This window comes from Athene cunicularia (assembly GCF_003259725.1).
Source record: "Athene cunicularia isolate RWA chromosome 13 unlocalized genomic scaffold, athCun1 chr13_part1, whole genome shotgun sequence".
In the NCBI taxonomy this organism is placed as follows: Eukaryota; Metazoa; Chordata; class Aves; order Strigiformes; family Strigidae; genus Athene; species Athene cunicularia.
The window spans coordinates 1,971,174-1,983,488 of record NW_020799117.1 but is presented as its reverse complement, the minus strand read 5'-3'; the positions used below and the strand labels follow the sequence as shown (position 1 = coordinate 1,983,488).

General features: G+C 49.8%; 1 protein-coding gene across 1 annotated transcript in view; it reads left to right on the top strand.

Annotated features, from left to right (window-relative positions):
* PDLIM4 (PDZ and LIM domain 4) overlaps positions 1 to 12,315 on the top strand; it is a 50,754-nt gene that overhangs the window by 11,336 nt on the left and 27,103 nt on the right. The window contains exon 2 of the mRNA XM_026858483.1: positions 3,266 to 3,417. Within this exon, the coding sequence (XP_026714284.1) occupies positions 3,266 to 3,417 (152 nt within the window). The remainder of the gene's footprint in view (positions 1 to 3,265; positions 3,418 to 12,315) is intronic.

Sequence of the window (12,315 nt, the reverse complement as noted above, 5' to 3'; positions counted from 1 at the left end):
GGGGGGGGGGGCCGCTTACACCACCTCAAGTTACGTATCCGCTGATCTTGTCTTGGGCTCTGTTCATTCCACCTCGGTTTCAAAAACAAACAGAAAAGTTATCACTGGTTTTCTTAAGCCTATCCTATTCTCAAACCTCAGTCCCTCTGGAGGCCCCTTTCAGGAACACAGGGCTCCAGTGACTCGGTGCACGTTTTCTCTGCAGCGTTTTTAACTTCAGAACGTATCCAGTGAATCTCAAATCCGTGCACACTTCGCTTGCGGCGGACCCGAGTCCCCTCCGGAGGGAGGCGGGAGTGAGGGTCTCTGGTGCAAGCTCCATCCCAAAACCTCTGGGCTTTAAAGTCACTGCCCAGGAGAGACCTTACACCCTCAGGCAATACAGGCAGCTGTAGTTAGAGCACCGGAGAACAGGCTAATATGCAAAACAAGGTTTATCACTTGAACAAAAGCCACTTGGTTTTTTTCCTATGTGCATGTTTACGATAGATGCTCAGCAGCTGGTGGGGCAGTAACTGGCCTTTGTAAAGGAAGAGGCTGGTTAAGGAGAATTCTGGTTGAGCCCACTGCTCCTGAGTGTGGGTGCTGGCTGCTTGTAGCTCCGTGGGTGCCTGAACAAGACCCCCCGATCCCTCCTGCTCCTTCCTCGTGCGTTTGTTCAGTTCCTTGTGACAACAGAGGATCATCTTGCTTGGATGTTTCTCTCCAAGCATAGGCTCTGATACAAAAATGACTATACCTAAAGCTGCATCCTTGTCCTGGTGGAGATCCGGGGTTTGCAGGAGGCTGTCTGCAGGGCTCTGCACGGGGTGAAGCGGGTAGGACACTTGCACGAGGATCCAAGCACAGCCCTGGCCTGTGACCGGGCTCGCAGGGCTTCCTGTGGCAGGTTTGGTGTCAATGGCTTTGCACAGTTGTGAGTTCAGAGAACTTGGCTTGAAGTGTTTTCAACATTGTTCGCTAAAATACAAACGTTGGCCTTGACAGACATTACAGTACTGATTTCCTGAGCTGCTGTGACACTGATGCTGTATCTCAAACTAATGAGTTCCTGGAGTGCAGCTCCATTTCAAGCCCTCAGTCATCTCCATGGCTAGGATAAAATGCTTATATGAAAATACTGCCAAAATAATCTGAAATAAACCAGAATCTAAAAATAGGAAACAGCTAAGAGCCTCATTTATGAACAGCTTATTCTCCAAGGAACCTACAATCTGGTTAAGATCAGCACAGGGAGAAAAATCCACTGGACATCTAGACAGCATTGAATAGACAAGAAAAAAAATACAGCTGTCCTGGGTCAAGCTAGAAGTCTGTTAGTCCAAACGCCTGCGGGCAGATGCCGAGGGAAGCAGATAACAGGCAAACACATGGAGATGCTTCCTTGGAGGTGCAAGCTGAGCTTCTGGTTGACTTTCTGATGGGTCTGGCAGCTTCTGTGGCTGTAGAAGGACCCTAACGCTCTGTGAATGCCACGTCTTCTTACACGGGTTCGCAAAAACACCACGGGGCAGAAGTAAACCCCAGGAAAAAAAAACAAACCTATCCTGGGTTGCAGTGTCCTGTGTCAGAGCTCTACAGCTAACGTGTGCTGTGTTCAGAAATCCTCCTGCTTGCTCCGAGCCGAGTCCCAGCGGAGCCTGCGAGCAGGGAAGGAGTTGGCCAGGGGTTTTTGGAGCGAAATAGCCTGGCTGAAACTATTGAAGAGCAACTGGCAAATGCTGATTTACTCTGACAACACAACAAAAGGCTTAATTCAGGCTGCCAGTTCCACTTAAAAGTAAAAAGTGGTTTGGAGCCCCTCGAACACCTACAGGTTCCCGTTTCGGGGGTGTTGGCGGCTGTAGCCGCGCAGGGCGCGGCGCAGCAGGTCCGTGTTACACCGGGTGCTTCTTGGTGGCTGTTTTACTGGTCTCAGTCCTGCCAGCAGCCCCCGTGCCATCCCCAAGGGGCTTCGGTGGTAAGACTAAATCTTCTTCAAATTCCCTACAAAAATAGAACTGGAGAAGGGGACACGTGCGTGCCTCCCTTTCTAAACGGCTGCCTGTTTCAGGATGGCCTGCAGTGGTCAGGGGGGGGCTTGTGGCCACCTGCTCTGTGGCGACCACCTCTTGGTGTCTGGAGAAGCGTACCTGGTTCGTTAGTGTCTGATTGCTGCTGTGCACCAGCGTAAGCTGTGTGTGAGGGCAGGGGGAGGACAGAGCTGTGATCACCTTGCCTGGATCTTCTGAGTGGGGTGGGATGGAGCAGAGACCCACTGCCCGAGACGGGGGATTACAGCTGTGTAAAGCAACGCTAAACAGAATCAAAGCACCATCATGCTCTAAATGCGGTGAAACACGGATAACCGAGTCAGACCTGCTGTATTTTCTCACTTGATAAACCATGTTGTTGGTTAGTGCGGAGTTAGCAGATGCTCCGAGTGACTGAAGGGGAAATTAAAGGGCAAGCACATAGCTATTAAGACTTTAAACAGACACGTTTAAAATGATGCCTTGCATCATTTTATATGACTGCAAAAATTAAAAAAAAAAAAAAACAAACCCAAAAACATTTGGGCTGATGTAAATGAAATGGTAATTTCTCAAGTAACATTTATGGGCTGCAGGATTGGTCCTATGGCTGCTCACAAACAGTACCTGGACCTGTCACTAGTTCCTCGGGAAAGAACTTACGGGTTCTGTCAGGATCTGGCAGTCCTACACAACCAGAAGGAAAGAGCTGTGGAGACTTAGCGAGCTGCGTGATATTCCAGGCAGGGCCAGAAGGAGACGAGTCATTGGAATGACAGTCAGGAAAAACTGATGTCAAATGTAGCCTCTCCACGGGAAGCGTTTAGGGTGACCGCTCTCATCTTCTAGTTACACAGTTGGCCAGAAGAGGATTCTGTGTGCTCTGTGGGGATTGACTCTCGCAGCATGATTTAAGGCCCGCAAGCCAAAGGACCGCGAAGCGTTTCTCTGGAAAGAGGGTATTGCGTTATTCCAAGCAAAAGATAAATCTGAAGAGAGGACTTGGCCACACGCTGACTGGGGTTGACAGAAATCTCTTATTTAGAGCGTTGTTAGAGGATGGCCCTTGGAGGATTGGGGCTGACCTGTGAGCCCTGGCTCTGACGTCCAACCTCTGGTAGATGCCTGCTAGGCAAAACACGTCTTGCTCGGAAATAACTATTCCCTTTATCTGCTGCTTATTCCAAGAAAAAGGGACTTTTTTTAAGAACTGAGCATCCTATTAAGTAACCCTTTTATTTTTCCTGGCCTAGATTAACCCTGGCAGTAAAGCAGCCATGGCAAACTTGTGCCCAGGAGATATTATTCTGGCAATTAATGGAGAGAGCACGGAGAACATGACACACCTAGAAGCACAAAACAAGATCAAAGCATGCATGGACCAGCTACTGCTCTCCGTGAACAGGTAGGTCCTCTTCTGTTTGATGTGCTCGTGTCAGCTTAGCTTGGCTCCTCTGCGGAAGGTTTGTGGTTGCCCCAGAGCAGATGTGCCCTTAGGCTCAGTACTTGGGGCGTCTCCGTGGTCTGTGTAATTGTTCTGCATTTTTAAAAACAGTAAAACATTTTTTTTTGTTTTTAAAGATCACCGATACAAAAAATAGGTTCAGCTCATTTGTATGTGTTGATTGTCATTTGTACCTTGCAAGGCTTGTCCAGGCTGTGAGCTGGGTCGGATCCTTCAACCCGGCGGAGGTTTTATTGACTCACTCAAGAGTAGTACTGGGATTGAAATCTCCTTTGGGCAAAGCATCCCCCTTCATTAACATCCATCTGTGATGTTTTTCCTAAACATCTGTTCAACGAATATACATTTGAAGGTCACTTTTTTAGAATATTTCAAAGCAAAATGTAGACTTGGGTTGGGTTTTTTTTTGCTTTCCATTGGAATTAAGTCTGTGGTTAACGGTTCCTAATACAAATCACAAATTATCCAGGCAAAATGAGTGCTCCTTATAAGGCTCACAAATGGCTAATGTTATCTGTAATAGATTTAAATAAGTGTATACAATTTTCCACTTCAGATTAAAAAGGCATTTCCTGCTATAAAGAGCTATCACTTACTGTTTGTACTCGTCTTGGAAAACATGCGATTTCTGTCTGGAAGCCTGGTCGGTGGGGAAGGAGTGCTGCCGTAAACGGAGCAAAGCCGTTTGCCAAATGGGTTCCTCATGGTTCATCAGACACTGGTGTCTGAGGTGAACGGCTGAAGCAGAGCCCCCTGAGCCTGGCCCGTGCCACAGGGATGATGTGGCTTCAGCATTAGGAAAGAAAGAAAAAAAAAAAAAAAAAAAAAAAAAAAAAAAAATTTGCTTCCCATTTGGAACACGTTTAGGGAGAGTGGATGGTCTTCTACCCCAAACAGGGGCTGTACTCGGGGCAGGACGAGGGTTCCCCTCCTGGCCGTCCACAGGCTGGTGGAGCTCTCCTTGGAAGAGCTGGAAATCCTCATGTAGTGACGGAAGGTTCTGGGGGAGCTGCCAGCTGCTGAGGTGGTTTGGCAGCAGAACAACTTTGTCAGGAGTTGGGATAAAGCTTTGCTGAAAACAACTTTCACCTGCAGCATGGCAGCGTTTTATTCTCATGTATGAGGGTTTCTGCTGTGTGAATTTATGGGCTGAATTCCCACTTTAGCCACCGGTATCACTTGGCGTTTCTGCTGGTGTCCACCCCGTCCCCGTGGTTAGGAAGACGTGCTTGAATCTTGCTGGTGGTAGCTGTGACCGTCCTGGTGGTGGCAGCTGCTACGTTGGGTGTCCGCAGTGTTTCTGTGGAAGCGCATCTCCTCTCCAAAGAGGCGACTCCTTGCATGGACGTGGGGGTTGTGTCGCACAGGTACAGCTCCGCTCCATCACGAGAGGAGTGGGCAGAGGTCTCCACCAGTGCCTTGGTGGGGTTAATTCAGAGATGCAGAAATGTTCATTAACGACCTCGTGGTGGCCTGGAAGCTGCTGTGTGGGAGACTTCTGGCAGCAGGAGGGTTCAGGTTGGGTTTGCCCAGCTACACCTACCAAGGTGGATATTTATATCTTTAACTGTGAGACCTTGCAGCGTGCCCCGGGGAGAAGTGGATTCTCTATAGCAGATGTTGCTGGTGATGGCCCACAGCCTTGTGGTTTGTGGGAGAGGTGGCCTGGGCTTTACTAGGCAGGAAGGTAGGCAAAAGGATTGTGATGGCTTTGTCGGGCCTGAAGGTCTTCATAAGTGCAGGTTTTAAAGGCACTCACAGGCGAAATTAAATGCTCAGGCTTCTGCTGGAGAGGAACAGACGAGAGCTGGTGATGGTGAGGAACTGCTCAGCATGGGGTGGCTCCTCTCAGGGCAGAGATCACGCTGTTGGGTCAGTTGGGTGGCTCCTCCAAGAGCGAAACGTACCTTGGCTGTGCCTAGAGAAGCCTGTGGGAGTGGCTTTTCTCTTGACAGGAAAAACTGAATAGCTTTTTTTTTTTTTTTTCCCTACAGTAAGGACAGCAGCTCCAGTCATGCTTTATTAGGTCTATTTTTGGTTTGGCCCAAAATTAGTGCTCAGTGACATGGCTCTTGGATCTCTCTCCTGTTTCCCAGGTGACCTGTTGGGTCCAGATGACCCTGCCCAGCCGTTAGTCACGGCTGGAAGCACGTCCAGCGCTCCCTCCTCGCCGTGAGCAGATCCCTGCGCCGGGACCTGCCCCCAGGAGAGCGGGGTGACCTGCTGCTGGCGAGGGCGCCACGTCCTGGGGCAGTGACAGGGGGTTTGTTGGCCTCTCTGTGTGTGTGTGTGTGTGTGTCCAGCAGCTGCTGTTTGCCATGGCCCTGGGCTCCGTTATGAGGCTGAGCTCCAGGGAAACCCCACATGTGGAGGCCTGGTTTAGTATCTTCTTCCTCGGGCAGAAGGATGCTCTCCAAGCCATGTGCCCTCTGTATGCTGCCCTCAACAAAATATAGTTTGAAAATCAGCATAAGAAGTGGTTTTATTCTTTTAAATAAGTGTGTTTGTGTGAAATATATTCAAAATAATGAGCTTGCTTGTTTTATGTCTTTAGTGAAGACATATGAAATTTGACGTTATTTCTGTTTTACTTTCTCCAGCCGCGCTTGTGCACTGAGGGAGGGCAGGGAGCTGGGCAGCGAAGGGCTTCCAGCCCTCTGGTGCTCTCTGGACTTCTTCCATCCCATGCCCTTTCTCTGTGAACCCTTGACATTATGTGTCACCAAGACAGAGAACAAAATTGGTTTTGTTTCCAAACTGCAGTCAGTAAATGCCCTTTGACTAGAAAGTTCAGTAGGAAAATCAGAATGAGGAGAAAACATGTGGGGGAAGACAAGAAGGGGGAGTTGCTGTGTGGTCTGACAGGATGTCCTGAGACCGACGTGGCCTCTCTGGGTTTCGGGGGTGCTGGGGATGCTGAGCGCCCACGGAATTTGATGGGAGGAGATGCTGATTATTCTGTTTATCAAATTTACTTCATGAAGACATTTGGATACTCTGGTGGGGAAGCAAGTAAAAGAGCCAGGAGGGCTGACTGTTTGCGGGCAGAATAAACAATTAGAGCGTAAAACTTTCCCACGCGGCGCAGGCAGTGCCTCTCCCCTGTACTTGGGAGGCAACAACTGAAGTGAGTGGGATTTCTGTTGTGTCGCAAACTTTTGGCCACAGGCAGGCATGACCGTGTGGCCGGACCACAAATAGATCAGTGCCTCTGTTGTGAGCACAGCCTGTCATTAGGAACGCCACGCTGGGTTTGATGGTTTTTCTCCTCCCCGGCTGCACGGCAGAATCTGTTCATCCAGTCAGTCTGGAAGGAGAAAAACTGAGAGGTTCTGATCAAATGCAAACGTGTAATTTCCAAAGGCTGTAACACGCTCCCCGTGGCTCTGCCGGCCGGAGGACTGTGCCAGCTGCTGGGAAGCACATCTGCTCTGGCTTTGCTCACTGGGAGCTGCCCTGAGCTCTGGAGGGAGCTGGCGGCGGTGGCCGGTGGCATCGGGACCCCTGGGGAAATCAAGTTCTGAGGCAGCAGGAAAGATCCGTGGTGCAGACGGCATGGCTGTGTGGGCAGAAAGGAACCACATCATTTCCTAGTGTACCTGGCACCGTTGTATGACAGCTCCTGGGAAACTGGAGGAATGTTTGTTTTCTCTCCTTGGGACGCTCCAGTTTCCCTGGACTGGTTACGAATCCTGCAGGGCTGGGGGTGCAGCGCTGAGGAGGGAACTCTACAAATACGGGCTGTTGGATTGCAAAGAAAAGCAGAGCTCAGGGCAGCTCTGCAGCTGATCTTTCGCATAATTTTTGGGAAGGCTGAGGGAGACTGTGTCTGGAGGGGACCAGAATGCGCAGCCTGGTGAGAAGCTGGCAGGGAGAGCCTGGGCAGTGGTCACCTCGGATGGAAAAGCTGTTTTTCTTTCTAACAGTAACAAAGGATTCAGCAACACAGGTTCGATAAACCTCATCTGGATTGTCTGCAGTGATGTGTCTTCCTGTGAACGAGTACTTGCACATTAAAACCAGTATTATTTCTTCCAGTCAACCCTTTCTGGAAGACAGTCGGTGCCCAGGCAAGTGCACACAAGCAACTTGGGCCCCAGAGATAGCCAGCTCAGCAGCACAACTTGCCCTGTTCTTGCTTACACGTTGCTGTGTATTTCCTTATCTCTTTTAAAGAAATCCTTCCCAGCAGCTTTGATCGTTAACATCTCTCGTGGTTATGCTGCAGCGCCGGTTGTTAGGGATGACTTGTTACTTCAAATCGTGTCATGCCTCAAAGAAAAGCAGCCATAAAATTGGGTTGGAGCTGTGCTTTGCTGAAACCACCGCTTGAGAACGGAGGGTTGAGCGCCCAAAGGACCTCGGGCACTGGACAGGAGACCTTGTGGCATCACCGATGCTGTTCCTGCTGACGCACACGGCTGGGAAGTCCTTGCAGCACTGTCCAGACCTGCCCGTCTGTGCCAGAGGGGGAAGGCGAGCCCAGAAGCTTTCTTTGAAGCTTTTGTCATCTGCCAGCTGGGACAGTGAAAGCTTGTGCTGCATCTTTCCTGGAGGAGTTGGCCCCAAGCCCACAGTGGGGAAACTGCTGGGAAGGGGATGTTACGGCTTTTCAAGGGGCTGTGGCTCTCCTGTGTCCTCTGCAGCCCAGAGTCAGTGTTGGTGTCTGAGGCTGCCCCCGCTCTCAGGCTGGACTAACGCATTTCTTTTTCCTAAATTCTCTACTCTGTCCTTTATCAGGGACTTTAAGTGCTCTTGGGGTGGCTCTTCCTCCTTTGCACCCCCATTCTCTAACACCTTCCTTGACTAGCCCCTGTTCCCCACGAAGTGTTTTGTCCAGCTTCATCGGGTCGTGCTTTGCCCCGAGATGTGCAGGGCTGTTTCTAGGCAGCGTTGCTCTGGAAAGCAAAGCAGCACAGTAGCTTTACTGTTCCCAAACGGAGTGGAGGAAAATCCTCATCAGCTCACAAAAAGAGTCGATATAAGTAACCGATGCTCGTGTGGGTGCTGATGTAACGTGCGAGGAATTACCTCGACATCCCTGTAACGAGGGGTGGGCGTTCAGGTCGTGGTTAATGGCTCTGAAATGCAAGGCCAGGAGTTCAAAGTGGGCTTAGTAAGGCTGGAGCAGCGCCTGGCACCTGGGCTGCGGGGGGAGGCGGTGATGGTGCTGATGAAGACTCCGCGGGGCGGTTCGGCGTGCCCTGATGATAAATCAGCCCCTTCCAGTGTTGTTTTCCCAGCTGTTGAGTCCCAAGCCAAGGGAGCACGGGGTCTGCTCCGCCTGCCCTACCAGTACCTGCACAGGAGGGTAAGGGCGGGTATGTGGCAGCTGGTTGGAGAAGATCCCAGGTGTTAAACAGCCCTGTGAATTATTACTCCCAGAAATGTGGTATGGAGAGCTTGGTATTTAGCCACCAAATGTATGCATTTGACTGGCGGCCAAGGATTTCAGAGTTTTAAATAATTTAAATGTGTGGATAAGGATGATCACATGGTAGAACTTGTTCTCTTTCTTTTTTTTTTTTCTCACTCTGAAGTTGTCTCTAAGTTACACAGATGAAGAAATTCCTTATCAGGCAAGAAGCTTTCTGGCTCCTCCGCCCTGGGAGTAACATGGCCATATTTCTGTGATGTGCAGGAAGGAATTCATGTGTGTTGTGAGACTTTTTTTTGGGGGGGAAAAAAAAAAAAATTATGCTGTTCTGCCCAGTCCAATCCAGTCACAGCTGTTTCTTTCGGGGCTGTTTGTGCATGGAACCAGGTGGGTGCTTGAGGCTTGCCTGGCCCCAGGTGCAGCCAGGGACCCTGGGGTGGTTGCGTTGTGTTTATTTCCTGACTGTAGTGTCAAAGTATAAATCCTCAAAGGTTCAGCTTTGGTTCTTTCTGTCTAAAATAAATCCTGGAAGCAGTTTCTTCTCCCCTCGTCTGATGGGTGTGTGCTGCAGGAGCGGCTCTGCTGAGCCCTTGCCTGTGGAGGGAAGGTATTTGGAGATGGTAACTCTTCTTTTTAAAGAGCAGCGGTGGAGAAACCCCCTGTCCGTCTCTGGGGGCTGTTTTGCTCTGTGCAACCCTGGCAGAGCACAGGACGGGAGGCCAGGGCGAAAGCAAGGTGGTGTGTGTGGGCTAGGAAACCCCAAATTGTTCTAGGGACGGTGATGGCGTGCAGCGTTGCCCTCGCACTGCGGGTTGGGTTTGCTCTCGTTTCCTTGAGGCTGAGTGACCACGAGGCTCGTGGCCAGGAGCTGTGCCCTGCCCTGGGGTGGATAACCTTGGGGTGACTTCCCAGGGCACGAGCAGCCTGTGGAGAGCCCCCGCAGACCCGTGCGCCGTTACGCTTCTGCTCTGAGTCAGCTCAAAGAACTGAAGATTTTTCTATTTATTGATGCTCTCTGTACAGAGACAGAGCTTCTCTGGAAGTTTCTATGTGAAAAAGCCCGGTAATGAGTTTACTGGATGTGTAGCCCCAAAAGTCCCTGGAACATCCCATAACTGATGTTCTTCCGAGCCCTCCTCCCGCCTCCCCCAGCTCGTGGAGCTGTTGTTGGGCTCTGTTTGCTGCTGGAGGATGGGAAGGATGACAGTGTATGATGTTCTCAAGTTTCCAGTCAAAGTACAACTGAAAAAGTGAATCACAGCTTCCCCTCCAGAACTCCTCAAGGACTAACAGAGAGGAAAACCGGCAGCTTTCCAGAGCCCCGATACACAACGATGGTTTCAGCCGAGAGGAACCAACAAGGAGAAATCCCACAACTTTTCCTTTGCGTACCCAGGACGAGGCGGGTCCGTCGGGGCGCTCAGCAGAGCTCAGCTCCTGTGCCTGTTCACCAGCCTGTGCAAACGTGGACGGGACTGTAGAGATTGGGGAAAAATAGAGCGATTTGGTGGTTCTGGAGGTTTGTGTAGCTGTCGCCCGCTCACACCTGCGCGGCTGCACAACAGCAGACAGCGGCGGCCCAAGTCCGGTCTGGCACTTTCCCAAGTGCTAAATGTTAGTTTATAAGGGGAGAGAGAAATTAGAAATTCAATAAGACCCAGGAATTCTTGCAATTTAGAAGCAGCTCTACAAATGTAGAGGGCAAGACTTGCAGATCATTACCAGGTGAAAAAACATTTTGGTAGAATATGTGAGCATGTGCAAGTAATCTTTTGAGAATGACATTGAGTCTTTTAGAAAACAAATGGTGGGATAAAAGGTGTCTGCAACTTTGTTTTTTTATTTTAGTTATGTCTTGTTAATGGATCTGTTTCCCACGAAGCCCCATGTTGAAGGCCTAGCACTAACCTGGGTCAAGTTATTTTTTTTTTTTAGGATTGTCCCAGCAGCCATTAAAATAGAGCAGAGCGTTGTTAGTGCCGGGTAATGATTTCCACATAGCTGACTTTAATCCCCTACAACACATCTGAAAACACTTTCCCTGTCCTCGAGCTGTAAATTAAACGACTCGGAACATTTGAGTGCGACGTCTGATCTCTCACCCATTACGTTAGAAAAGCGTGATTCGTTTTTGCTGTTGCCCAAACACAAAGCTCTGACTGTTGGTTGCATGAACCTGCTGCCAGGGTGGCTTGGGGGTGCCCGTGCTGACCCCAAGGTCCTGCTGATCCAGGGCTTGCTCGGCTCCCCTGTCCTGGGGGGCTGCCGGGGAGGGGGCAGGGGGTGTTCCTGCAGCTGGGAGTTGGGTGTGAGCTCGGAGCATCAGCCCCTTTGGCAGTAGCTGCCCGCGGCATCATCCTCTGACAGACTCACCTCTTAATTATTTCAGATTACCTCGTATTCTGCTGCTCCTGGGGAAAAGAGGGAGTCTGCTGTAAGCGTAAACACTTACCACATGACTTGCATTTCTGTTTGAGGCTCGTGTTTCTCCCAGCCCCCTTTGCTTTGCCTTTAAAAGTGCCAAATAGAACCAAAATTGTGCCGTATCAGCTTAATTTCAGAGTCGTCCAAGTGGAAGCTGTGCCTGAGGTGAGGCTGGCTTTGTTCAGGGCTGCCTTGCTTATACCAAGAACTTTTGAACGCTCTAAAGAACGGATGGTGAAGCCCTGAGTTTAGTCATTAAAAGCACAAACTATGAAGAGGCTTTCTACATGCAGACTGAAGCCTGGTCGTGGCTTGCGTTGAGACACCTAGAATGATGTTTGAAAACGCAAGGTTAGCTGCTTTCTGGTACAGGCAGCGTGTTCTTTGGTCATCAGGGTATGGGGGACTGGGAAACGCTACTAGACAATGTTGGTAGTACTGGTGACTGGATGCGGTAGCTTCACGCAGAGCCAATTTTGCTGCTATTGTTCTTATCTTCTGCAATCTTTCTGAATCTTGGTTCTTTTTTAGTGGCAAATTGAAGTCTTCAGGGATCCTTCAGGCCGTGTTTGGCATGTGGGCTCCAGAGCTGAGCAACGGGGAATGTCGTAACTGCCCCCTCTCAGCGGCACACATCAGGCTAATTCAACGTAGGGAATAAAGCACGGAAATTATAATGGTGATCTCTGCCAATGTAATTAGGCATTTTCATTGTTCTGGGCCTCCGGATGAAATTCTCAATGTGGAAGCAATATACACAGCACTGGATCGTGGCAAAAAGCGAGCTGGGATCGCTAGGAATGCTGCTGTTCTGGGAAGGACGGTTTGTCCCACCAAAACCAGTCGGAAAGACCCACTTAAAGTGAATTGTCCCAGCCTAAAATTAAGTAATTACAGTAAAGATAATTTATCAGAATAAGACATCTAGCTACGAGAAAGAACATGTATTTCCTGGTTGAAAAAAGCTGTGATGGGAGTACTGAGTAGTGGTTTGAAACGAGAGAGGGAAAAAAAAAAAAAAAAAAAAAAAAAAAAAA